The 27,316-nt window shown below is 51.7% G+C and overlaps 1 protein-coding gene across 1 annotated transcript; it reads right to left on the reverse strand.

The window, feature by feature from the left end:
* Positions 1-1,869: 1,869 nt before the first annotated feature.
* Positions 1,870-27,088, reverse strand: LOC130472720 (guanine nucleotide-binding protein subunit alpha-11). The gene is made up of 7 exons (XM_056844134.1): positions 26,947-27,088; positions 9,632-9,816; positions 8,374-8,528; positions 7,304-7,432; positions 5,019-5,148; positions 3,981-4,134; positions 1,870-2,156 (listed from the first exon to the last, which is right to left on the reverse strand). Exons 1-7 carry the CDS (start codon positions 27,080-27,082, stop codon positions 1,966-1,968), a joined length of 1,080 nt encoding a protein of 359 aa, XP_056700112.1. The 5' UTR covers positions 27,083-27,088; the 3' UTR covers positions 1,870-1,965.
* Between the last annotated feature and the right edge of the window lie 228 nt (positions 27,089-27,316).

Consider the following 27,316-nt stretch of genomic DNA (forward strand, 5'->3'; position numbering starts at 1 on the left):
AACCGCATGCCAGTTGCTCGAATGTGCAAAAGTCCCCCAGGAATCCCCTCCTCGGCATGTCTCACACCTGCTTGCTTCTGTAGTGTTCCGTGAAACCCGATGGCTGCACCCTCACCCCACCCAGAATGCTGTCGCTTCAGTGTGCAACCTAGATTTTAGTGTTAAGAGACCAAAATGCACCAAGGACAAAAAAGGGGAGGGGAGGAATCCCAATGTGTTTTGTGCGAGGAAATTCACCTAGTGTTGCTCTACATGAGATAAAAGCGTATTTGATGCCCACCCTTGGCCAGCCCGCCATGCAGCAGTTGGCATCAAAAGCTAAAACAAAAAGAAAACAAAGTCTCAAGCGCTCATCTGGGGAACTGGCTGTTCGCTGTCCTCGAATCATATTAATGCTGCCTGAACTTTCCAAGTGTAAAGGGGCAGGTTCCTTCCACACGGATTTCTTTGCCCCGCTGCTGTCAATCTTCCCGACAGATTAGCAGGGGTTTTTTTTGGCACCGTCTCCTATTTGGCTTCAAGCACATTTTTACGGGAATTCGTTTGGCACCAGGGATCCAGATTGGGAGCCTTTCTGTCCTGCTCGCTTGGGGTCAGTGGCCGTCTCAGCGACTTCCCCGCCTTTCCAAAAAACAGATTCGCTGGATCTGGATTCGGCCCGACAGGTGCCACCCTCTGTGGCCCCCAGAATAAAATACTTGTGCAAATGCTTCTGTTAGAATAAAGTCTTCCAAAGTTGGCTGGGGGGAGAAGAGGGAGGAAACAGCAGCTTTCATTCACGCAACGTAGTCTAAGAGAGCTCCCTTTTGCTTCCGCTCCGAAGAGCTCTTGCCCCTTCCAAAAACTTGTCTGCCAAAACCATGCCCCAGAGACCAGCTGCTCCTTTCTGAAGATGGGACAGGTAGGGCAGGAAGCGGGAGCTGGGACCTCGCATCTTCCTCCCGGGCCACAACCTGCAGCGCAATTCTAGCTTTCCTGCCTAGAAGACGTCACCCCCTCCCAGGATGCCTTTGCCTCTCACGCTGGGTGAGGATTTTGCTAAAGGGAGCTTACTTCCCCCCCCTTAAACATTAAAATTAAAACACAATCAGGCACTTCCCCAGGCTCGTTGGCTATTGCTTGGTTTGTAATCTATGAACAAAAACACAGCGTATGTAGCAAACTATGTATAGAATAATTTAAAAATAATAATCACAGTCTCCATGTCGCTTTCATCATTGAAAAGGAAAAAAAAAAGAATCCAGGCTAAAATGGTACAAAGAACGGTGTGTGTGTGTGTGTGTGTGTGGAGGGGAAACCGATGGCTTCTTTTCGTTTGGCATGACTGTTGGAGAGCGCGTGGTCATCCCAGGATGGCATCAGCAAAATCTGGAGCGGCTCCTTTCAGGAAGAGGTTGCTCCAGGGAAGGAAGCTGGCACAGTGAGCAAATGACACCAGAGAAACCCTTATGGCACAAGATGAAAGGACCAGGATCCCGGAGTCCAGTGAAACACAACCTCGGCCGAAACGCCTGGGAATCTCTACCACCGGAACAGAAAGGACAGCAAGAGCTGGGCTAACGCGACGTGACAAAGGCCAAGATGAAGCCGCCTCGATTGTCGGCAAGAAAGCAGGAAATTAAACAAGGTGCCAGAGAGTGCAAAAAAAAAAAAAAAAAAAATGCGTCCCCCGGTTGATGTTTTAAACTGTGAAACAAAGCAAATTCGTTAAAAAAATAATAATAAATCAGCTATTCTGTGGGCCGGACGTGAGAGACTCCCGAGGAAACAGCGAGCGAAAAAAGAACTTGCCACTTCACAGATCAGACAATTTGCAATCATTACATCATTAAAAATTAAGATTTTTTTGTTGTTTTTTTCCTGTACATTTTTTTTTAATTCATGGGGTTCTCTCGCCTTACTTTCTTCACGACAAAAGGTCTCCCCAAGGAGGTGGGAGAGAGGGGGAGGACAGGCAAATCAAGGTCAGACGAGGTTATATTCCTTCAAGTTGAGCTGCAAGATGGTGTCCTTGACGGCAGCAAAGACAAATCGGATGTTTTCCGTATCTGTGGCACATGTGAAGTGAGAGTAGATAATTTTGTCGCTGTCGGGGTTGAGATCCACAAACATCTTGAGGATGAACTCCCGGGCCGCCTGCGCGTCTCTCTGGGGGCCTGCAGCAGACAAGTGGGGGGTGGGTGAATCACAGTTAGAGTCAGGAGATTCCTAGCAGGAGCAGGACAGCCTGCTGCCCGATTGGATGGAGAAACGACATCCCATCTCCCTGGCTCATCAGAACCGACTGCTGCTTGGAGACTTTCTTTCCTCGCATGGGAATCCTATCGCTGTGAGTCAGTTTGCAACAACCGGGGAACAAAGCTAATTTGAACAAGCCCTGCTGGATCAGACCAAGGAGCGGGGCAAACTTTTCCCACAGCCTGGCTCCTCCATTGAGATACATAGCGAAGATCACACTAAAGAATCTGAATACAGCAGCTACTTTGCTATTTCTTTTCTATGGAGGATGGGGGCGACCCCTTCCAGACCCCACAACTCTGGACCCCCTGACCCAATCTTAACCAAACTTGGGGGTTCTTGCAAGGAGAGTCCCTTGGAGCCACACTGAAAATTTTGGGGGCTCTACCTGCAAAAATGCCCCCCCAGGAGCCGCGCAAAGCCCCATAGGCTTCATTGGACCCGAATTTTTCAGAAAAGTCGAATTCCCATATTTGCCGGTATGGGAATTCGGCTTATTTCGGGTGTACCGAAAAGAATTGGGACCAATAAACCCGAACCTGAATTTTACTGAATTTTTCTTTTTTTGCACAGCCCTATCATAGACTACAGAAAACAAGAAGGCCTCTATAACAACTGAGTGAGAGCCAATCTGCATATATTAAAGTCCTCGTGCTCCTCTACCCCCCGCCCCATCCCATGTGGTCACCAGAGGTCCTCAGCTCCGGAGCATCTATCTCACCATGTCTCATCATGCCGGCTGTATATGGAACCGCAGGCCAAATTTTTAGACGGGTTACTGAAAGGAGTAATATTTAGCTCTGAAACTGAAAACCTGATTTTCCTATTATCTGACACTGGCTCACATGTGTCCTATAGAATGTCACAATTTGCCCCGGCTGCAAAGAAAATAAGAGCCAATTAGGTAATAATAATGAATTCAATGCGGTCATAGACCAGAAAATATCACATTGCATTTCCATGCTATATTTCGAGCCAATTAGGTTTTCAAGAGAGCAACTGTTCAGGAATTTTTAGAGAGGATACATTTTAGTTTAAATGGATTTATACTGTATGATAATTCTGTGTTAATTGTTGTTTTTATCTTTTATTTTGCATTTAACCTTTTAAGTTTGATTTTACAGAATTCTGTATAACTATAAGGACACTTTGTAATGGCCTATGGCTATACAAATAAACTTACTCAATTCAATTCACCACAGGTCCTGCCAATCAGGCACGTATACCGAGACATCCCTGCGGGGAATTGAAATTCTTAGGCCTATGCAGGTCCAACCCAGATAGGAGCCAGGACACACAGACAACGTAAGCCCCTGCCCCACACCCTTCTAACCTGAAATGGTTACACTCTTTCCCTACTGCTTCAGATCAGGAATGGGGTGGGGTGCCCTGACCCCTCTTCTCCCCACGCACAGAGCTGCCAGGCCAACTGTTTGGGGGGAAATGAGGACTGCGACGTGCCTCTGGGTTTTCAGGGTCTGCCCCTACCTGCAGATGACCAGGCTTCTGCCTGCCTGAGGCAGACAGAGGGTCAGTCATATTTCCTGCAGTCTCTTCTCCATCTCAGGATAGAAGAATCTCTCGGGATACAAGTTCTAGCAACAGCATGACAGCTGTCCAGCCCCTTTCATGCCTCAGTGTAGGCCGAGGCTGCCCAGGCTACTTGCTGAACAGTGCTGAGACAGGTTCAGGCAGTGTTGGGGGGATCCTTTAACTATTTTGTTTTTAAAGCACGTTCTTACCATCAAACTCTGGAAAATAATCCACCAGGTGAGAGTACAATATCTTGTCTTCCAACAGATCTTTCTTGTTGAGGAAAAGAATGACCGACGAGTTCTGGAACCAGGGGTAGGTGATTATGGTCCGGAAAAGGGCTTTGCTCTCCTCCATGCGGTTCTGTCAGGGAGAAACAGGATTTCGAGGCCTCTTGAGGGCGTCAGGAGCAGGAGAAAGGCCAGCAGGTGGCCCTGGAGAGGCTGTGGGACGCTGCTGAGCCGGGGAAGAGGCCACAACTGATACCCCCCCAAGGTGGGGAGAGGGAAAAGGCCAACGCTCAACGATTGGCAGTAAGGTCTGGGCACCTCCTGCCTGAAGAGAGCAGTGGACAGTCCTCTGCTATCAACAGACTCTCAAGAATACCCTCCCCCACCCCGATTTTGCCAGTAGCTCAATTTCTACAGCAGCATTGCTCAGCCTCTCTCTTAGCAACCAACACAAATAAGGGGTCACTTTTTTATATAAAAGGAAGAGGAGGAAGAAGAGGAGGAGTAGGAGTTGGTTTTTATATGCTGACTTTCTCTGCCACTTAAGGCAGAATCAAACTGGCTTACAATCTCCTTCCCTTCCCCTCCCCACAACAGACACCCTGTGAGATAGGTGGAGTTGAGAGAGCTCTGAGAGAGCTGTGACTAGCCCAAGGTCACCCAGCTGGCTTCACGTGGAGGAGTGGAGAAACCAACCCAGTTCACCAGATTAGCCTCCGCCACTCATGTGGAGGAGAGGGGAGAATCAAACCCGGTTCTCCAGATCGGAGTCCACCGCTCCACACCACCGCTCTTAACCACACCACCACGCTGGAAGGGAAGAGAGGGCCAAGAGGGTCGGCTTGCCGGGCCACTTTGAGATCAGCAGGCAGGCTACCCTGACCTGCCTCCTGCAACCACCTTCTCGGAGACTCTACCCAGTGGCCTCAACATCGGCCAGGCCTTCTGCCGAACACCCAGCCCGCAAAAGGTTCTCACCGGCCCGCCGCTCCACACAGTGAACCGTCCCCTGCTTACCTCGTTGTCAGACTCCACCAGGACTTGGTCGTATTCACTAAGGGCTACTAAGAACATGATGGAGGTCACGTTTTCAAAGCAGTGGATCCATTTCCTCCGTTCTGACCGCTGACCCCCGACATCCACCATTCTGAAGGGAGAAAAAAGGGGGCAGGTCTTAACTACTCACCTTTACACGGCGTTTCCAAACAAATTAAAAAAAGTGATACCCCCAGCTAACACCAGATATGCCCTTATACCCAATTAATTAAATCCATATATGCCTTTTTAAAAAGGGGAAAAGGTTAAAGGGCTGTGAAAAACGGGCAGCTGGGCCGTTTCCAGGGACTTGGGAAACACAGAACCGAAATAATCTCCAGTGGTTATTTAGCTAAAAATTAAGCTAAAAAGGCAAATGGAATCTTGGGCTGTTTCAACAGAAGTCTAGTGTCCAGATCACGCAAACTGATGGTATCGCTTTACTCTGCTCTGGTTAGACCCCACCTAGAGTATTGTGTTCAGTTTTGGGCACCGCAATTTAAGAAAGATGTAGACAAGCCGGAACGTGTCCAGAGGAGGGCAACAAAGATGGTAAGGGGTCTGGAGACCAAGTCCTATGAGGAAAGGTTCAAGGAGCTGGGTGTGTTTAGCCTGCAGAGGAGAAAACCGAGATAACCATCTTCAAGTACTTGAAGAGGATGGTGCCAAATTTTCTGTTGCCCCAGAAGGTCGGACCAGAACCAACGGATTGAAATTAAATCCAAAGAGTTTCCGTCTAGACATTAGGAAGAATTTTCTATCAGTTAGAGCGGTTCCTCAGTGGAACAGGCTTCCTTGGGAGGTGGTGAGGTCTCCTTCCCTGGAGGTTTTGAAGCAGAGGCTAGATGGCCCTCTGTCAGCAATGCTCATTCTACGACCTTAAGCAGATGATGAGGGGGAGGGCAACTTGGTCCTCTTCTGAGCATGGAGTAGAGGTCACTGGGTGTGTGTGTGTGTGGGTAGTTGGGAATTTCCTGCATTGTGCAGGGGGTTGGTCTAGATGACCCTGGTGGTCCCATCCGATTCTATGATTCTATACTATCCCCCCCTTTTTTTTTTGCAATGGCCTTTGATTGAAAGATCCCTTCATTTACTCTTTGCCATGAAGGAACGTGTTATGGAGAACTTCTCTATCAACATAGCATGGGCAGGAGCGCCTCCCGTGGGGCGGCAGAACAGTGAGGGACAGTACCCCCTGCAGAGGCTTCCGACCTCTGGAGGGCACCTCAGAACGGGCCTTAAGGGAAAGCCTCGCAGGGCTCAAGCATGATCGGGATTGCACCCCCAGCACTCTCACCCACTGGGGGACAGACAGCCTGCACTGGTCCCAATATGGCAAGAGTTACGTGCACAGCTGTCTTCCCGCCCCATTCCCCCAGTCCTGGGGGTGGGGTAAAAACACCCTACACTCTAATGCACTCTTTGCGAGCCGAGCCATCGAACCGAGTGCTCCAGAGCATTGTCCCACAAAGATGCACTGCGCAGACACCCGGAGCGATCTTAAAGACTCTTTTCTGGTGACTGTACAAAGGGTCTCCTCGACTGTGCCAATGCAGGCTGCAGTTAGGGACGCTCCCATGAGATTGGAACTAAAATGCCAAGGGAACCTGACTTCCTCGCCCCAGTAGCTTTCTCCTATGTGCAATGGCTCCCTTCCCAAATATATGGCTGCTGAGTCCAGGGAGCTTTCGGTAAACGTGTGAATTACCCAGCAGCGGGAAGATGGTCGAAGCCCCCCCCCCCTTTAAATCTTGACCTGCAAGCAGGAAAGCCCAGACCTTGGGAGGGGCTGTGGTTCAGTGGCAGAGCATCTGCTTGGCACGCAGAAGATCCCCGGTTCAATCCCCGGCATCTCCAGTTGAAGGGACTAGGCAAGTAGGTGATGTGAAAGACCTCCGCCTGAGACCCTGGAGAGCCGCTGCCGGTCTGAGTAGACAATCCTGACTTTGATGGACCAAGGATCCGACTCAGTATAAGGCAGCTTCATGTGTTCATGAGAACAGTCATTTTACTGTGGTTTCTCAAACCAGGCAGCAGAACTGCATCTCTTCCGGTTATATTCTCACCCTTCCTCCCAGTGGCTCAGGGAGTTGTAAACGATTCCCCCTTTCTCTTCACAACAACCCTGCAAGGCACTTTTCAGGTGGGAGCATGACCAGCCCAGCCTCTTCCAGGATGAGTGGAGATGTGAAAGGCGTCTCTCCACTTGGTCGGCTAGCAGTCCAAGCACTGCACACACCCCACACTACACAAACGAAGGAACCTACCTGAAGATAATGTTCTCTAGGTCAAAGGGGTACTCTATGATCCCAGTTGTTGGAACTCTGACCCGCAATACATCCTGCTGGGTTGGGAGGTACCCTGGCAAGGCGATACGGTCCACATCTGTAAGGTAGCTGCAAGAAAGATAAAGAAAAGCATTGAAGGATTTAGTCCAGGAAAGAGCAGAGGCTTTGATCCAGCACAACAGGCTCCAAGAGCCGAACGCAGAATTCTGCAATCATGTCCCTGCTTTGCATAGCCTATTTTTGCTAGATACAGGGCTGGGTGTGGGTAGAGGGCACAGGAGAACCAATAGAAATCCTTCTCAACCATTGCCTGCCCCTGCGTAGCAAACCTGGGCTCCCTTGGTGGGCTCCCATCCAAAGACTAACCACGGCTGACCCTGCCAAGCTTATGAAATCTGACGAGATCGGGCTAGCCTGGGCCATCCAGGTCACGGTCGTTAAGGTTACTGTGCTACAAATTAAGAACAAATATCTTAAGTATCTTAACTAGTAGCTATGAATACCCCTCTCCTCCGTGGACATGTCCCCTCCCCTCTTAAAGCCTTCCAAGTTAGCAGCCATCACCACACCCTGGTGCAGGGAGTTCCACAATTCAACTATACGTTGTGTGAAGAAATACTTCCTTTTATCGGTTTTGAATCTCCCACCCTCCAGTTTCAGCAGATGACCCCGCGTTCTGGTATTATGAGAGAGGGAGAAAAGCTTCTCCCTGTCCACTCTCTCCCCACATGCATGATTTTATAGACCTCTATCAAGCCTCCTCTTAGTTTTGTATGTTTAATATTCACATTGGATACACAGAGGTTTGAACAGGGCTAGATATAAGTTGTTTGTTTGTGTACATATTAAATTTAGTATATTTTATTTATCAATCGTAAGATCACTTGTATCAACATAAACCCCACGGTGCATGCTCTTTCTTGACCTCAGAGTACCTTATTCTAGATTTTTTTTTTTTAGGGTTAAGGTTTTTCTTACCCCCTTTTTGTTGCTGCCACTACAAGGGTGCCAGCAGAGCATCCAGAGGCCACCCCACCCCCCGGGCTTACTATTTCGCCGAGTCGGAGAGCTGGTATTCCCGCCGCCGGTCGTAACACTCCTGGATTCCCGGGTCATTCCACAACGTCTTAATTGCACTTATGTAGGGCTGCTCAAAGGAAGCAACCTTTTCTACATCCACTTCTCGGATCAGCAGTGCGTTAGCCTGCAGCATGGAGAGGACAGGGACGGCAGGGAGAGAAAGAAAAGCAGGCTGAAGCTTCTTCTAAAGACCGGCTACGCTTTCCTCCTGCTGGCTGAGACTCGACTTCTCTCTCCTTTGTGCTTCCCCCTCTGCTACTCCTAGTGACAGCTAGAAATCCAGATCTGTCATCCACTCCTCAGGGTTTTCCCCCCAGCAAGCAGACCTACCTGCAAATGCGTTTTTTTTTAAAGAAAATATGTACAAGCAAGCGGCACCTAGAAGTCAAATCTAAGCCACACATTCAACCCCACACTTGGCAAATCTTTGTTTTTGACTCAAATACTGGGGCATGCACAATAGTGGACTAAGCCCTAATAGTGTTTGGTGCTGATAAACATGATGCTGACTCCTGAATGCTGTTCTGTTTAGCGGGGGGGGGGGGGGCACCCAGTTTTGATCCAGTCAATGGCAGGACATTTATTAACAACCTTTCTACTCAATCAGGGCCACCCAGGCAGCTAGCAGTTCAACAGCATCATGAAATACATCATAAAACCAATTAAAACCAGCGCTAAAATACATCTAAGAAAGCAGACAGCAACGAACATGAGGAGGAGGAAGAGGAGGAGGAGGGAGAGAAAGACAAGGGAGAGGAAGACGAGGGAGAAGAGTTGGTTTTTATATGCAAACTTTCTCTACCACTTAAGGAAGAATCAAACCGGCTTACAATCACCTTCCCTTCCCCTCCCCACAACAGACACCCTGTGATGTAGGTGGGGCTGAGAAAGCTGTGACTAGCCCAAGGTCACCTGGCTGGTTTCATGTGTAGGAGCGGGGAAACCCACCCGGTTCTCCAGACCAGAGTCCGCCACTCCAAACCACCGCTCTTAACTGCTACACCAAGGCGGCTAACAGTTCAACAGCACAATGAAAACGCATCGTAAAACCAATTTAAACCAGCCCTAAAATACAATCTAAGAAACAGAGGAGCAACAGATTAAAACATCAGGCAGGAAGGAGAGATCACGGAGGGAGCGCCAGACAAAACCCGAGGAGGGAGTCTTCGTCTGCTGGCAGAAGACGGATAAATGCCCCCGGGGAGGGAGTTCCGCAACCAAGCTCACCTTGTTCTGCTCATACTTGTACAGGATCTTTAAGGTCTCCATGGCCCGGATCATGGACTGCATGGCAGTGAAGATGTTCTGGTACACCAGCTTGGTGAAACCTTTCTTGTCCTCCTCCGAGTAGCCCGACCCGTGGATTATCCGCATCTGTTTGATGAACGTGCTCTTCCCGCTCTCCCCTGTGCCTGGAGGGAGAAAGAGAGGAGGGGGGTGGGTGGGTGGGCAAGGGGTGCCAGAGAACAAAATGGAGAAGACAGGAGTCGCCACAGGGGTTGAACACGTGTAGCTGCCTTCTACTGAACCAGACCCTTGGTCCAGCAAAGGCAGTGTTGTCTACTCAGACCAGCAGCGGCTCTCCAGGGTCTCGGGCAGAGCGGTCTTTCACATCCACTACTTGCCTAATCTAGACATTAGGAAGAATTTATAACAGTTAGAGCGGTTCCTCAGTGGAACAGGCTTCCTCGAGAGGTGGTGGGCTCTCCTTCCCTGGAGGTTTTAAAGCAGGGGCTAGATGGCCATCTATCAGCCATGCTGATTCTGTGACCTTAGGCAGATGATGAGGAGGAGGGCATCTTGGCCATTTCTGGCCATGCAATAGGGATCACTGGGGCTGTGGTGGGGGAAGATAGTTGTGAATTTCCTGCAATGTGCAGGGGGTTGGACTAGATGACCCTGGTCGTCCCTTCCGACTCTAAGATTCTAGTAGCTTTAACTGGAGATGCCGGGGATTGAACTTGGGACCTTCTGCATGCCAAGCAGAGGCTCTATCACTGAGCCACGGCCCTCCCAGGCGCAGTTCTATCTTCTAAGCCACAGTTTGCCCACATAACAACTTGGGCCATGAGGAAAGGTGGGGTATAAATGCCTTAACAAAACAAATAAAGAAATGTTTGCAATAGTAAAAGCACTCTGCTTCTTCACTGCCGGGGCTCTACGTCAGCAGGGATTCAAACGAGTGTTCTCTGCAGTGCTTCCTGACTGGGAAGAGGAGGAGCTCTCTCATATTGGCCTCCCTCCAGGAAGACGGTTACGTTTTCCTCCTAAGCAGAGCTGCCAGTAGGGGAGGGGGGGTTTAATTTGCTGTTATTGTGGAAGAATCATATCCTTGAGCACATGAAGCTGCCTTATCCTGAACCAGACCCTCGGTCCATCAAAGTTTACTCAGACTGGCAGCAGCTCTCCAGGGTCTCAGGCAGGGGTCTTTCGCATCACCTACTTGCCTGGTCCCTTTAACTGGAGATGCCACTGGGGATTGAACCTGGGACCTTCTGCATGCCAAGCAGATGCTCTGCTCCTGAGCCACGGCCCCTTCTTCACACACTCTGAGCCACACTGTAACAGCGGTCCCAGAACCAGCACGGCCACTGACAAGTATTCTCCTTCTGCCTGAAATTTGATTCCTAGCTCCACACCAAGGGCTTACAAAAAGAACACAACATCTATTAGGGCTGATGATTGATGAGAGAATACTTAGTTAATCTGCCGGCGACAGGTAAGATAGACGGATCAAGTTTTCATTCACATGTCGCCACAAATTCGACAGAGGTGCGCCCTGAAGTGCTGAAAAGCGACGAAGAAGCAGCTTCGTATTTGGTCCGAACCCAGCTGGAGTCCAGGCGGAGAGCTGGGAAACCCAGGTTCTCGTGGCCAGTTGTGAAGCTCACGGTCACTTCCCCTCGGCCCTAACCTACCACGCCTCACACTTGTTGAGGCAGCAAAAGATGGAGGGAACTCCCTGCCCCAGGATGTGGTGATGGCTGCCAACCTGGAAGGCTTTAAGAGGGGAGTTGACATGTTCGTGGAGGAGAGGGCTATTCATGGCTACTAGTCAAAATGGCTACTAGTCATGATACAGACCTATTCTCTCCAGGATCAGAGGAGCAGGCCTATTATGAGGTGCTTTGGAAAACAGGCAGGATGCTGCTGCTGCAGTTGTCTTGTTTGTGGGCTTCCTAGAGGCACCTGGTTGGCCACTGTGTGAACAGACTGCTGGGCTTTATGGGCCTTGGTCTGATCCAGCAGAGCCTTTCTTATGTTCTTATGAGCATAGGGCTATCCATGGCTACTAGTCAAAATGGCTACTAATCATGGTGCATCCTTATTCTCTCCAGGACCAGAGGAGCATGCCTATTATATTAGGTGCTGTGGAAGGCAGGCAGGATGGTGCTGCTGCAGCCGTCTTGCTTGTGGGCTTCCTGGAGGCACCTGCTTGGCCACTGTGTGAACAGACAGCTGGACTTGATGGACCTTGGTCTGATCCAGCATGGCCTTTCTTATATTCTTATGAAGGGAGAATTGGGCATGCCACCCTGAACTCCTCGAAGAAAGGGAAGGATGAAAATACAACAGGTATTTGCAAACTGTCGCGTTACCCGTCACTGTTAGACACGAAAGCCTGAAATTCTCATTCCAGGAATATGCTGGAAGCCAGTCTTGAGGTCAGGGGCAGAACAACCGCCAGCAGTAGCAGCTGAAATGCAAGCTGGCGTACTCCCTGGTTCAACCTTAACCTTGACTATGTATGCATTATTATGGTATGGAAAGGGGTTTCCTAAGGACTAAGTTCAGGTACTAGGTATCAAGCCCCACTCACCCCCATTAATGTACATTGCATGCAAAACGATAGGACATTTTTAGGGGTTCTCGCTCAAACCATGGAACCGCAGCTTCAATGTAAAGAGGTTCTGGCTCATATAGCTGCACGGAAAGTCAACAAGCTGCTTAATACTGAATCAGACCCTTTGTCCATCAATGTCCGTATTGTCTACTCAGACCGGCTGCGGCTCTCCAGGGTCTCAGGCGGAGGTCTTCCACATCACCTATTTGCCTAGTCCCTTCAACTGGAGATGCCGGGGATTGAACTTGTGACCTTCTGCCTGCCAAGCAGAGGCTCTAGCACTGAGACACAGCCCCTCCCTAAATTTGCTCTGGACACGTTTTATTGCCCTCTGGGTTATTTTTTGTTTGCATTATTTTTCAGTTCTGTAATCCAAGTCTTACTGCGCTGTTTACTGGAGGTCCTTACTGTTTGTTTGAACTGATTTTCATATTTTGAATTTCAGAAAGTCTCACATGAACACATGAAGCTGCCTTATACTGAACCAGACCCTGGGTCCATCAAAGTAATCATTGTCTACTCAGACCGGCAGAGGTTCTCCAGGGTCTCAGGCAGGGGTCCTTCCCATCACCTATTTGCCTAGTCCCTTTAACTGGAGATGCCAGGGATTGAACCTGGGACCTTCTGCATGCCAAGCAGAGGCTCTGCCACTGAGCCACGGCCCCTCACCTTGAGTCTCAGAAAAAAGGTGAGATAGAAGTAGAGTTGGTTTTTATATGCTGACTTTCTCTACCACTTAAGGAAGAATCAAACCAGCTTACAATCACCTTCCCCACAACAGACACCCTGTGAGGTAGGTGGGGATGAGAGAGCTGTGACTAGCCCCAGGTCACCCAGCTGGCCTATATGTGTAGGAGAAGGAAACCAACCTGGTTCACCAGATTAGCTTCCGACGCTCTTGTTGAGGAGTGGGGAATCAAACCCGGCTCTCCAGATTAGTGTCCACCACACCACCGCTGTTAACCCCTGCACCACGCGCTGGCTCAGTGGTAAGAGGGGCGGGGTCACCGAGTGCACCCCAAGTGCGACACCGCAAACAAGACCCAGCTCCTCCCCTAAATGAAAACGGAAAGCATCGATTCCAGAGGGCTGCTGAGGCTACCTGAAACCGGTGGACAAAATCTAACAAGTTTTCCCTTCCCACCCCTCTAGCGCCCGGGAGACGAGGATTTGCTGGCAGTGATAACGGATGGCAGCTGTGCCCTTCCCATACGCTTTGGCAATGTCCGCCATTCCAGTAAAACCATGTATTAATACCAGCAAATTCTAGAACACCATCAGCCCTTACCCATTAGGCTAGCCCATATTTCCAAATTGCCTCCTAAAGCACCGAGGCTGGCTGATAGCCTTCTCTCGCTCGCTCACACTCCGCCGTCTGCACATAAAACTGAATAATTGCTCAGCTGCCAGCATCAGCTTCCAAAGCTCCAAGGCGCCTGGGAATTCCCCCCCCCCCCAACCCTGCTGGACAGATTCAGGCTGGGTTTTCTCTGAGGCGGAAGGAGCTCAGTGGACTTGCCAGGAAACGGTGCTCTCTGCAATTGCCAACTTCGCATGTTACATTAAGCCAGGGGAAAAACTACTGCCTCTCTAGAAAACACAGCAAGGGATTCTGGGATGTTCTTGCACGGCTTCGCCAGTCCTCGGGAGGAAGGGAGGCTTTGCAGATCTGTAGCGGGGAGTGCTTGAGAACGGCACTCCGGATGCAGACGTCAGAATCCAGCCGACCGTGTTTTCCTTTTTACTTCCTGAGTTTCTGATAACTAGAGGAGAGATTAGCATTCGGCTCCAAAAAGGTGTACTTCTTTCAACGACAGGACAGCTCAGTTAACATTGTCTGAGGCTGTTCTGTCTTCCCTTGAGAGCCAGTGTGGTGTAGTGGTTAAGAGCGGTGGTTTGGAGCAGTGGGCTCCGATCTGGAGAACCGAGTTCGATTCCCCACTCCTCCACATGAGCGGCGGACCCTAATCTGGAGAACCGGGTTGGTTTTCCCACTCCTCCTCATGAAGCCAGCTGGGTGACCTTGGGCTAGTCACAGTTCTCTTGGAGCTCTCTCAGCCCCTCCTCCCTCGCAGGGTGTCTGTTGTGGGGAGGGGAAGGGAAGGTGATTGTAAGCCGGTTTGAGTCTCCCTTAAGTGGCAGAGAAAGTCACATGAACACATAAAGCTGCCTTATACTGAACCAGAGCCTTGGTCCATCCAAGTCAGTATTGTCTGCTCAGACCGGCAGCGGCTCTCCAGGGTCTCAGGCAGGGGTCTTTCACATCACCTCCTTGCCTGGTCCCTTTAACTGGAGATACCGGGGCTTGAACCTGGGACCTTCCACACGCCAAGCAGATGCCCTACCACTGAGCCACAGCCCCTCCCCAGAATGTCGGGCAGGAAAGGATACATAGGCAGGTAGGGGGATATATGGGTAAGTGGGCAGGAAGTCGGCATATAAAAACCAATTCTTCTTCTTCCTCCCTTTCACCCAGTGAAGCAGGACTCGAGAACAGATTTCTAGGAGCAGTGGCAATGTTTCAGGGACTTCCCGTACCGGTTAGCCATTAGATGCCTGCCTGCGCCGGGGAATCTCAACACACCCCTTGCTCCAGGATATCACTGCCTGTAGCCTAGCAAAGAAGGCGGGACCGATGCTGCAACCAGCCCTCCTCTGCAACAAGGCGTCCTGCACTGAACACGGCTAGTTAATTTTTGCATGCACTTCCCTGCCCAGCTTGCAGCAGACAGTTTGGGGATCACCAATATAAATGCAGCCGAGGTCCCCCTTCGACCACGATCCCCATTAAAACGTCAGCCCCTTGTAAAGATGTGCGAGGGAGTGCCCTACACAGTGCACCACATGTAGAAGCAAGAAAGCATTCTCTATGGCAGAGGTTTACAAACTGTGCTCCGTGGAGCAATTTGTGCTCCACGAAACATCTCTGGAAAGAAAAATAACTACTGTAATTCGGTTTAGTATATAGGTGCTAGGTGAAAATTAGTGCTCCATGATGAATTTCTCTCCTGAAAAGAAGAAGAGCTGGTTTTTATATGCCGACTTTTTCTGCCACTTAAGGGAGACTCAAACTGGCTTACAATCACCTTCCCTTCCCCTCCCCACTACAGACACCCTGTGAGGTGGGTGGGGCTGAGAGAGATCTAACAGAGCTGTGACTAGCCCAAGGTCACCCAGCTGGCTTCGTGTGGAGGAGCGAGGAGACAAATCCAGTTCACCAGATTAGCCTCCTCCGCTCACATGGAGGAGTGGGGAATCAAACCTGGTTCTGTAGATCAGAGTCCACTGCTCCAAACCACCGCTCTTAACCGCTACACTATGCTGGCTCCATGACTCAAAAAGTCGGGGAACCTCTGCTCTACGGGGTAAGCTACATGTGCTTAGAGAAAGAGCTCAACGTGTACAATCCTATAGCTTCTTCGCATTTCAAGCTCAGCAAGTCTGTGCAAGTTCCCAGCCTGAAAAAGAAATTGAGACCACCTGCCTCCGTGCCCTTATTTTCAGTGTTTGCACCCCCAAAAAGGGCAACTTAGGCAAACAGTTCCTAGCAGGTGGGCAGCCCAGCCAGGAAGCTGGCTCACCCAGGTGATCCAACAACAATCCTGATCGCCAACATTAAGAGCGGTGGATTCTAATCTGGAGAACCGGGTTCGTTTCCCCGCTCCTCCACATAAAGCCTGCTGGGTGACCTTGGGCTAGTCACAGTTCTCTCTAAACTCTCTCAGGCCTACCTACCTTACAAGGTGTCTGTTGTGAGGAGGGGAAGGGAGACTCCTTAAAGATAAAGAAAAGCGGGACTCTGAGACTCCTTAAAGGTGGAGAAAAACAGGGTATAAAAACCAACTGTTCTTCTTCTTCTTCTCTAAATGCCCCCCACAAAACCCATAAAAGCTACACAAGAAAAAGCATCCTCCTGCGTCACAAGACTAAAAACAAAAACATACCCCACCAAATAATCTATTCCAAGAGCTGCCAGTTTCATAGACCACCTAAAAATAAGAAAATGTAAAGTTTTGCAAGAGCCGGCCGCATCCAGAACTAAAAAGAAGAAGAAAATATTGTAATGGGAATGCTGCTATATCGCAACCAGACCACCGTCTGTAGAATTCTGTGCTGCTAATTGCTAAAGAGGTTTCTTTAATGGGTACTAATGGCTAGAAGAACCCTGCAAAGGGCTTTTGACTAAAAGTAGCTACTGGAAACACCTTGCACGCTTGGTGAGACCGTGTCCGGGGGGGGGGGGCTTTCAGGGGAAGCAAAGGTTGCTTTAAAAACGTGAGTACCACCTGTTGTCTGCCGCCCCTCGAGCTTAGCTCAACAAATTCGTTTACAAGCATATTGGGAGAACATCGTAAGCCTCCGGGAAAAAAACCCTGCCTACCGCTCAAGCGTCATACTATACTGGCTAAAATATTCAGCCGTCCGGACAAGAGGTACGGGGGGGGGGGGTCTCCGAGGGACACCGGACTGGAGACAGGTTAGGCACAGCAAACGGCCCCGAATCCGATCCATGACATTTTCCAATTCAAGAGAAGTTTCGGGATTCTGAGCTGGGACAGACCTTGAACCCCCAGACAACTGCCAACGGGTGGAAGGACAAAGCCAAAGGGACTGCTAGTCTGACAATGCACAATCAGTCATGCAGCTTACCTAATGAGAACATCAATAATTCTAAAGGGGAATGAAGATACTAAAATGTCCAGTAAGCAAACGTCGGCCAAGCAGTACCCTCTGCATGGAAATATATCTTGTTAGTGATTTCTAAACACGTATCTCTTTAAATGAAATTGCCCATATTCAGGTTGCTAATTCACCAACTTTTTCCTGGTGAATTAACAACCTGAATAATGGGCAATTTCGTTTAAAGAGATACATGTTAGAATTGCTAACAAGAAATATTTCCATGCAGAGGGTACTACTTGGCAGACGTTTTGCCACAATGAGAACAGCGGTCAAGAAACCGTCTCGGATCACCAAAAAATCCCACACAGATTGGCTTAATTATGAAATACTGAGTAGCTTATATTTCTTTTTGGATGCGTTACAAAGGTATTTGAAAACCCTCAAACATCAACCCCCACACTCAGCCGTTGAGGTTTTGTATTAAGACTGCTCTGGCTGGAGATGCTGAAGTCGCGACAACGTTTAGGGTATAGCAACAGCTACAACACAGAATCCGTAACAAACCTATGAAGCTGCTCTGGAGAACCTGGCTCAGTATTTATTCATTCATAGAATCATAGAGTTGGGACCTCCAGGGTCATCTAGTCCAACCCTTGCACAATGCAGGAAATTCACAACTACCTCTAAGCCCTACACCCCCAGTGACCCCTACTCCATGCCCAGAAGATGGCCAAGCTGCCCTCCCTCTCATCATCTGCCTAAGGTCATAGAATCAGCATTGCTGACAGATGGCCATCTAGCCTCTGCTTCAAAACATCCAGGGAAGGAGAGCTCACTACCTCCTGAGGAAGCCTGTTCAACTGAGGAACCGCTCTAACTGTTAGAAAATTCTTCCTAATGTCTAGATGGAAACTCTTTTGATTTAATTTCAACCAGTTGGTTCTGGTCCGACTTTTTGGGGCAACAGAAAACAACTCGGCACGCTCCTCCCTGTGGCAGCCCTTCTAGTACTTGAAGATGGTTCTCATATCCCCTCTCAGTCTTTCTCCTCTTCAGGCTAAACATTCATTTAGAGCATTTGTACCCTTCCGTATCTCCGACTGGCAGCATCTGTCCAGGCTCTGAGAGGATAGTCTCTGAGCTCCCATTGCCCATTAACCATGACCGCACACCTGAAGCTGCCATGCTGAATCAGGCCCCTGGTCAATCAAAGTCAGCACTGTCTAGCTCAGATGGGTCGGCCGCACCTGGAGTATTCCGTGCAGTTCCGGATGTGGACAGAATGGAGCGGGTGCAGAGGAAAGTGACGAGGACGATCGGGGGCCTGGAGACCAAGCCCTGCAAAGAAAGGCTGAGGGAGTTGGGAATGTTTAGTCTGGAGAAAAGGAGGTTGAGGGGGGACAGGATCGCTCTCTAAGTATTTGAAGGGCTGTCACTTAGAGGAGGGCAGGGAGCTGTTCCTGTCGGCAGCAGAGGAGAGGACTCGCAATAATGGGTTTCAATTGCGGCAGAAAAGTACCGGCTGGATAATAGGAAAAAGTTTTTTTACAGTAAGAGTTGTTGGACAGTGGAATCAGCCACCTAGGGAGGTGGTGAGCCCACCCCCCCCCCTCACTGGCAGTCTTCAAGCAGCGGCAGGACCAACACTTGTCTGGGATGCTCTAGGGCTAGGCTGATCTTGCATTAAGCAGGGGGTTGGATGAGATGGCCCGTACAGCCCCCTTCCAACTCTATGATTCTCCAGGGTCTCAGGCAGAGGTCTTTCACGTCACCTACTGCCTGGCCCCTACAACTGGATATGCCAGGGACTGAATCTGGGACCTTCTGCGTGCTAACCAGGTGCTTTACCACTGAGCCACAGCCCCTCCCCTGCCATCCACGAGAAGAAATGAAACCGGAGTCCTCTGTACACAGAAAGTATGTGCTCTACTGCCCGGCCACATCCCCTCCCCTTCGCCAGAACCTGACTCTGCTGCGGGAAGCAAAGTGAAACCAGAGTATGACTAGCGGTACACATAACACTTTCCTTTGCTTCTGCATTAGCACAGCCGTCCAGGTTTAGGGAGAAGAGGCTAATTGCAGAAGTCTGCGGGGACGGCTGTGCTAATGCCTTGTCTCAGGAATTAAGCACTGATCTCATTTTACTACACATCATTTCCCACCCCTAGAAGTAATTTGTACTCTGCTAATAGCAGACCCCTTCAGAATAACTTTTAGCTTCGGGTTCAGGAGTGCGACCAGAAGAGATATCCATTCACTAAAGGATTATTTCACATTAATGAGAGAAGAACCATCTGTAAAATCGTAGAGCTGGAAGGGTCCATAGAGGCCATCTAGTCCAACCCCCTGCTCAATGCAGGATCAGCCTAGAGCATCCCTGACAAGTGTTTGTCCAGCCTCTCCTTAAAGGCTGCCAGTGAGCTCACCACCTCCTTAGGTAGCTCCCGAGCTCTCACAAACCCATGCAAGCAAGGACAGAAGATGCCCACGAAACTCATTTCAAAGACTGCCAAGACAAAACACCCGGGCACAGGAAGGAGAGAAGCTCTCTCCTGCTCAGATGCCTCTTCAGCCCAATTCAGAACTGGCAGCTAAAGTTTAAAGCCACCTCCTCGAGAGTTGCTAAAGAGATGCGATTCCCCCTCATCCCAAATGCTGGGTTAACGAAGAAAAGCGGGAAACAAGGAACAGGCAGCAACCATACTCAGACCATTTGGTGAAAGATTATAATGGGTAGCCAGGTTAGTCTATCAGTAGCAGTAGAAAAGAACAAGAGTCCAGTTGCACCCTAAAGATTAGCAAAATTTCTGGTAGGGTTATGAGCTTTCGTGAGTCACGAAAGCTCATAACTCTACCAGAAATTTTGTTAGTCTTTAAGGTGCTACAGGACTCTTGTTCTTTTCAACTAATTGTTGAAAGCATCACACAAGAAGCAAGCAGGATTGAGGGTGAAATTAGCAAACCAGATACCAAGAGAAGGTCCTTTGAATATATATTTTAAAAGCAGCATACAGTTCTCTGGGTACTAAGGCAGCTGGGCGTCGAAACAGAATGGACAGATATCAGGAAGAGAACGAAGTTCCGAGGGAGGTGTTTGCCACAGCGGAGGGTGGGGGGCTGATACTTTGGAGTCAATGCTTGGCAAGATCCCCCCACCCAGATGAGGCAGAAGAGCCCTTATTTTGCCAGAAACAGAGCAGAAAAGATACGAATATGTTCCTAGCACCAACCCCAAAAACTGTTTTCTAGGATTTAACACAGCGCTCGAGGAAATATTTTAGGGGCTCTGCTTCACACCCCTGATAACATAAACCCTCGCTCTTTTGGCCACCAAGAAGAGAAGAAGTAGGAACTACTTAAATGGGATGGTGGTGGCCTTAAGGCGTGGGGAAGAGGAGCGCAAGAAGAAGCAACTTACAGGTAGAAGAAAAAGAACTGGTTTTTACATGCCAACTTTCTCTACCACTTAAGGAAGAATCAAACCAGCTTACAATCACCTTCCCTTCCCCACAACAGACACCTTGTGAGGTAGGTGGGGCTGGGAGAGTGTGACTAGCCCAAGGTCACCCAGCTGGCTTCATGTGTAGGAGTGGGGAAACCAACCCAGTTCACCAGATTAGCCTCCGGCGCTCACATGGAGGAGTGGGGCATCAAACCTGGTTCTCCAGATCAGAGCCCACCGCTCTTAACCACCACACCACGCTGGAACAGGATGTAAAGAATTTTTTTAAAAACTGCACTGCGTTATCAGAGAATTAGTGATCCAAAAGGCGGACGCTTATAGGGTCAGAAGGGCAGATTCTTCACAGAGGTGTGAGGTGTCAGAAGAGGGTTATTACTTATAGAAGATACGCCCTGGAAACAAACCGTTCTAGGAGATGGAATGATCAAAAAAGGACTGGGATGACGGATGAGAGGCAGGGATATTTGTAAGGAGGACAACCTGTATAGAAGAAAAAACTTACAGGACATATAAAATATTATTTTTTTGGTGTGATTAGTTGATTTTAAGGAGGGAAAAGATGCTTCAAAAGGGGACTTGAAATGGCCTTATCAGGAACAGGGTGTGTGTGGGAGTGGAGAAGACCCCCCTCGGACACAGGGCAACAAGTCCTGGAAACAAGGACCATCAGTATAGATCAGGGCTTTTAAAACTTTTTCCGCACATCACCCCTTTTTGCCAGAGAAATTTTTACGCAACCCCAGGTATATAGGTATATAAAATAGGTATACAAATCAAACATTTACTGATAACAAATCATAAAGACATTTATTTTAAAACAATTCTTTGGTATACATATACATTTATTAAAGACGAAAGCAAATCTGCATACTAATTTGCATAGTGCTGCCAAATTTTTCGCGGCTCCCACATTCAGTTATGCGACCACATATGGGGTCGCGACCCACAGTTTAAGAAGTTTTGGTATAGAGAAAGAAGTTGACCAGAGTGGGGTGTGTCTGTAAAGGAGGGGGGGGAAACGTCAGGAAAAATAATCTCTTGCCAAGGGATCCAGCATGGTGCAGTGGTTAGAATCTCAACCTAGGATCCGTGAGACCCAGGTTCAAATCCCCAACCTGCCATGGAAGCTCAACAGGTGACCTTGGGCCAGCCACGAACTCTCAGCCTAGCCTACCTCACAGGGTTGTTTTTATTTATTGATAGTTTTTAATAAACTTTAATAGAGTTTATATCCAGAATAGCTCTGTGCAGTAGCTAACATGACAAACACAGGGTTGTTTTTTGAGAGTGGAGAAGAGAACGACGCAAGCCGCTTTGGGAGAAAGCTGGGGTATAAACAAATAAGCAAACAGATTATGAAACTCAAAAAAAATGTTGTTCCTATTGTTCATCAACGCTAGTATTTAAGGAAGACGAGGAAATCAGGAATGGGGTATCCTTAAGGGGGGCAGCGGAAACTGGGGGGGATCTCTTGCCAGGACGCATGATATGAACCTCCAAAGCTCGTAGGGAATGTTCTTAAAAGGGGCAGCAGAAACCAGGAAAAAGAACGTCTTACCTATGGAGCATCATACAAACCACAAGACACTTGTCATTGTTAACGCTAATACCGAAAAGGAGACCAGGAAATGAGAAAACAGGGCAGAAGAATGGAGGGAAGACGTTCTTAAGAGGAAGAGCAGAAATTTGTGGGCGGGGAAGAGATCACTGCAGCTTAGGAAACCATCAACAACAAAATATTGCTAGCAATAATGACGGGAACGGGTAGATTCAAGTCCAGGAATACCTGGGAGATTGTCAAGATTTCCGGGGTGTAAGTTTTCGGTCCAAAGCTTATGCCCGCAAAACCTTTTTCGACCCTCCAAAGCACATACCCCAAAATCTCGCTGGTCTCTGAGGCGCTCCTGGACTCTGCTGCAGACCAACACAACCGCCCTCCTGAGAACTGCACCTTGCAAACAGACCACTCCAATGTTGTTTACAGTTCTGAATAAACGTTAGATTCACCTCCAGGAGCACCTGGGAGACTGAAAAGAGTTTTCAGGGCACGGGCTTTATAGAGTCAAAGCTCCTGTCGTCAGGTACCTGGCGATACCTGACACAGGCCAGCTCTTTCTCTGGAAAGCGCACACCCTGAAAGCCTCATCGGGCCTCTCAGGCGTTGCTGGACTCGAACCCAGGTCTTCCGCCGCAGACCAACACAGTTGACCAGCGGAACCCTCCTGAGAACGTTGTACCTCGCACGCAGACCACTCCAATGTTGCTCGAAGTTCTGAATACGTGTTAGATTCAAGCCCAGGAGCGCCTTGGAGACTGACAGGATTTTTTGGGTATGAGCTTTTTAGAGTCAAAGCTCCCGTCGTCAGATACCTGGCGATACCTGACACAGGCAGCTATGACTCTCCAAAGCTCACACCCTGAAAATCTTGTCAGTCTCTAAGGCGCTTCTGGATTCGAACCCAGCTTTCCCGCTGCAGAACAACACTCTCTGGAACCCTCCTGAAAACGTACTTTGCACACAAGCCGCTCCGTGATTGCTTAAAGTTCTGAATGCATGTTAGATTCAAGTCCAGGAGAGCCTTGGAAACAGCTCTCAGGCGCCGCTGGACTCGAAACCAACTCTCTCGCTGCAGACCAACACAGCCGAGCCCTGGAATCCTCCTGAGAACGTTGTACCTCGCATGCAGACCGCTCCAAGTTTGCTTAAAGTTCAGAATCCGTGTCAGGTTCAAACCCAGGAGCGCCTTGGAGACCGGCAAGACTTTCGGGGCGTGAGCTGCGTTCCAGAGTCAGATACCTCCCTAGGTCAGGTACCTGGGAAGCTACCGCCATGGAAACCCCGTGGGTCTCTGGGGTGCCGCTGGACTCGAACCCAGCCCCCATGCTGCAGACCAAAACAGCCGCCCCCTAGAACCCTCCTGAGAACGTTGCACTTTGCACACAGACCGCCCCAACGCGGCTTAAAGTTCTGGGCCCATGTCAGGCTCAAGTCCAGGAGCACGATAAGATTTCCAGGGCGTGAGCTTCCCAGAGTCAAAAGCTTCCTCGGTCTGGTATCTGACTTTGAGAAGCTCATGCCCCAGAAATCTTGTTGTGCTCCTGGATTTGAGCCTGACATGGGTCCAGAACTGTAAGCTGGACTCAAACGCAGCCCCCCTCTGCTGAGACCCGAGACCCTCCTTGCAGGGAGCTTTCAACCCAAAGGAGTGTTGACAACAGGAAGTGTCAAAAAGGGGGCGGAGGTGGGGTGGCCCGGCCAGGCACGGGGGCCCTTGGGGGAAGAAGCCCCGCTGCAACTCGACTTATGGCGGTGGGGGGGGACACACGTGGGGAGGGGGCCACGCCATGCACACAGAACCTTGGGGGGCTTCCATTTATTTGCGCCTCCAAGTCAGAGGGGGGAGGCCGAGAGGGGGCGAATTGTGGCCGCCTGAGCCAAGGGGGTAGCAAGGGGGTTGTAGGGGGGGTAGCAAGTGGGTGCAGGAGGGGCAGCAAATGAGTGCAGGAGGACAGCAGGGGGGTAGCAAACGGGTGAAGGGGGGCAGCAGAGGTACCAAATAGATGCGGAGGGTGGGTAGCAAAGGGATAGCAAGTGGGTGCAGGGGGATAGCAGGGGGGTAGCAAATGGGTGCAGAGGGGGACAGCAGGGGGTACCAAGTGGGTGCAGAGGGGGTAGCAGGGGGGCAGCAAGTGGGTGCAGAGGGGGTTACCAAGTGGGTGCAGAGGGGGGTACCAAGTGGGTGCAGAGGGGGGTAGCAGGGGGATAGCAAGTGGGTGCAGAGGGGGGCAGCAAAGTGGGTGTGGGGGGGGCAGCAGGGGGTACCAAATGGGTGCAGCAAAATGGGTGCAGGGGGGGCAGCAGGGGGATAGCAAGTGGGTGCAGAGGGGGGCAGCAAAATGGGTGCAGGGGGGCAGCAGGGGGATAGCAAGTGCGTGCAGAGGGAGGCAGCAAAATGGCGGCAGGTGGGGCAGCAGGGGGTACCAAATGGGTGCAGAGGGGGCAGCAGGGGGATAGCAAGTGGGTGCAGAGGGGGGCAGCAAAGTGGGTGCAGGGAGCAGCAAAGGAACAGAAAGTGGGTGCAGAGGGGGGCAGCAAAATGGGGGTAGGGGGTACCAAATGGGTGAAGGGCAGCAGGGGGATAGCAAGTGGGTGCAGAGGGGGGCAGCAAAATGGGTGCAGGGGGGCAGCAGGGGAACAGAAAGTGGGTGCAGAGGGAGGCAGCAAAATGGGGGCAGGGGGGGCAGCAGGGGGTAGCAAATGGGTGCAGGGGGGGCAGCAGGGGGGTAGCAAGTGGGTGCAGAGGAGGCAGCAAAGTGGGTGCAGGGGGTAGCAGGGGAACGGAAAGTGGGTGCAGAGGGGGGCAGCAAAATGGGTGCAGGGGGGTAGCAGGGGGATAGTAAGTGGGTACAGAAGGGGCAGCAAAATGGGGGCAGGGGGGGGCAGCAGGGGGTACCAAATGGGTGCAGGGGGCAGCAGGGGGATAGTAAGTGGGTGCAGAGGGGGCAGCAAAATGGGGGCAGGGGGGCAGCAGGGGAACAGAAAGTGGGTGCAGAGGGGGCAACAAAATGGGGGCAGGGGGGCAGCAGGGGAACAGAAAGTGCGTGCAGAGGGAGGCAGCAAAATGGGTGCAGGGGGGCAGCAGGGGGTACCAAATGGGTGCAGGGAGGGCAGCAGGGGGATAGCAAGTGGGTGCAGAGGAGGCAGCAAAGTGGGTGCAGGGGGCAGCAGGGGAACGGAAAGTGGGTGCAGAGGGGGGCAGCAAAATGGGTGCAGGGGGGTAGCAGGGGGATAGTAAGTGGGTGCAGAAGGGGCAGCAAAATGGGGGCAGGGGGGGCAGCAGGGGGTACCAAATGGGTGCAGGGGGCAGCAGGGGGATAGTAAGTGGGTGCAGAGGGGGCAGCAAAATGGGGGCAGGGGGGCAGCAGGGGAACAGAAAGTGGGTGCAGAGGGGGCAACAAAATGGGGGCAGGGGGGCAGCAGGGGAACAGAAAGTGCGTGCAGAGGGAGGCAGCAAAATGGGTGCAGGGGGGCAGCAGGGGGATAGCAAGTGGGTGCAGAGGAGGCAGCAAAGTGGGTGCAGGGGGCAGCAGGGGAACGGAAAGAGGGTGCAGAGGGGGGCAGCAAAATGGGTGCAGGGGGCAGCAGGGGGATAGCAAGTGGGTGCAGAGGAGGCAGCAAAGTGGGTGCAGGGGGCAGCAGGGGAACAGAAAGTGGGTGCAGAGGGGGGCAGCAAAATGGGGGCAGGGGGGGCAGCAGGGGGTACCAAATGGGTGCAGGGAGGGCAGCAGGGGGATAGCAAGTGGGTGCAGAGGAGGCAGCAAAGTGGGTGCAGGGGGCAGCAGGGGAACGGAAAGAGGGTGCAGAGGGGGGCAGCAAAATGGGTGCAGGGGGCAGCAGGGGGATAGCAAGTGGGTGCAGAGGAGGCAGCAAAGTGGGTGCAGGGGGCAGCAGGGGAACAGAAAGTGGGTGCAGAGGGGGGCAGCAAAATGGGGGCAGGGGGGGCAGCAGGGGGTACCAAATGGGTGCAGGGAGGGCAGCAGGGGGATAGCAAGTGGGTGCAGAGGAGGCAGCAAAGTGGGTGCAGGGGGCAGCAGGGGAACAGAAAGTGGGTGCAGAGGGGGGCAGCAAAATGGGGGCAGGGGGGGCAGCAGGGGGTACCAAATGGGTGCAGGGAGGGCAGCAGGGGGATAGCAAGTGGGTGCAGAGGAGGCAGCAAAGTGGGTGCAGGGGGCAGCAGGGGAACAGAAAGTGGGTGCAGAGGGGGGCAGCAAAATGGGGGCAGGGGGGGCAGCAGGGGGTACCAAATGGGTGCAGGGAGGGCAGCAGGGGGATAGCAAGTGGGTGCAGAGGAGGCAGCAAAGTGGGTGCAGGGGGCAGCAGGGGAACGGAAAGAGGGTGCAGAGGGGGGCAGCAAAATGGGTGCAGGGGGCAGCAGGGGGATAGCAAGTGGGTGCAGAGGAGGCAGCAAAGTGGGTGCAGGGGGCAGCAGGGGAACAGAAAGTGGGTGCAGAGGGGGGCAGCAAAATGGGGGCAGGGGGGGCAGCAGGGGGTACCAAATGGGTGCAGGGAGGGCAGCAGGGGGATAGCAAGTGGGTGCAGAGGAGGCAGCAAAGTGGGTGCAGGGGGCAGCAGGGGAACAGAAAGTGGGTGCAGAGGGGGGCAGCAAAATGGGGGCAGGGGGGGCAGCAGGGGGTACCAAATGGGTGCAGGGAGGGCAGCAGGGGGATAGCAAGTGGGTGCAGAGGAGGCAGCAAAGTGGGTGCAGGGGGCAGCAGGGGAACAGAAAGTGGGTGCCGAGGGGGGCAGCAAAATGGGTGCAGGGGGGTAGCAGGGGGATAGTAAGTGGGTGCAGAGGGGGCAGCAAAATGGGGGCAGGGGGGGTACCAAATGGGTGCAGCAGGGGGGCAGCAAAGTGGGTGCAGGGGGGCAGCAGGGGAACAGAAAGTGGGTGCAGAGGGGGCAGCAACGTGGGTGCAGAGGGGGTAGCAAAGGGGTGCAGGGGGGGAGTAGCAAAGGGGTGCAGGGGTGTTGGTGCAGGAGGGTAGCCGGGGTTGGGGGGGGTGTTAGGGGCGCCCACCTCCCCCGCCGCCGCCGCCCCCCCGGGGACTGACCGAGCAGGAGGAGCTTGAGCTCCCGGCGGGCGTCGCGCTTGTCCCTCCGCAGCTGCTTCTCGATCTCGGCGTTGATGCGCTTGGACTCCTTCACCTCGTCGCTCAGGCAACAGGCCATCATGGACTCCAGCGTCATGGCTGCTGCTGCTGCTGCCGCTGCGGCGGAGGAGGGCGGCGGCCCGGGCGTGTGTGTGTGGGGGGGGGGGCGGCGCTGGGCCTGGGCCTGGCCTGCCGCCGGGGCCTCCTCGTGCCGCCGCTGCCCGCCGGCCTGGCCTCCCTGCTCGGCGACGCCGCCCGCGGGAACAGCCACAGGCAGACTCCCTTCCCTTCCCTTCCCTTCCCTCGGCGCAACCGAACCCGCCGCCCCCCT

This window comes from Euleptes europaea, chromosome 2, assembly GCF_029931775.1.
Source record: "Euleptes europaea isolate rEulEur1 chromosome 2, rEulEur1.hap1, whole genome shotgun sequence".
NCBI lineage: Eukaryota > Metazoa > Chordata > Lepidosauria > Squamata > Sphaerodactylidae > Euleptes > Euleptes europaea.

Coding starts and splice junctions, on each gene's coding strand:
- LOC130472720 (XM_056844134.1), bottom strand. CDS start 27,082: ATGACGCTGGAGTCCATGATGGCCTGTTGCCTGAGCGACGAGGTGAAG. Junction 8,529..9,631: donor ACAAGTATGAGCAGAACAAG/GTGAGCTTGGTT, acceptor TCCATGCTGCAG/GCTAACGCACTGCTGATCCG. Junction 7,433..8,373: donor CTCTCCGACTCGGCGAAATA/GTAAGCCCGGGG, acceptor TCTTTCTTGCAG/CTACCTTACAGATGTGGACC.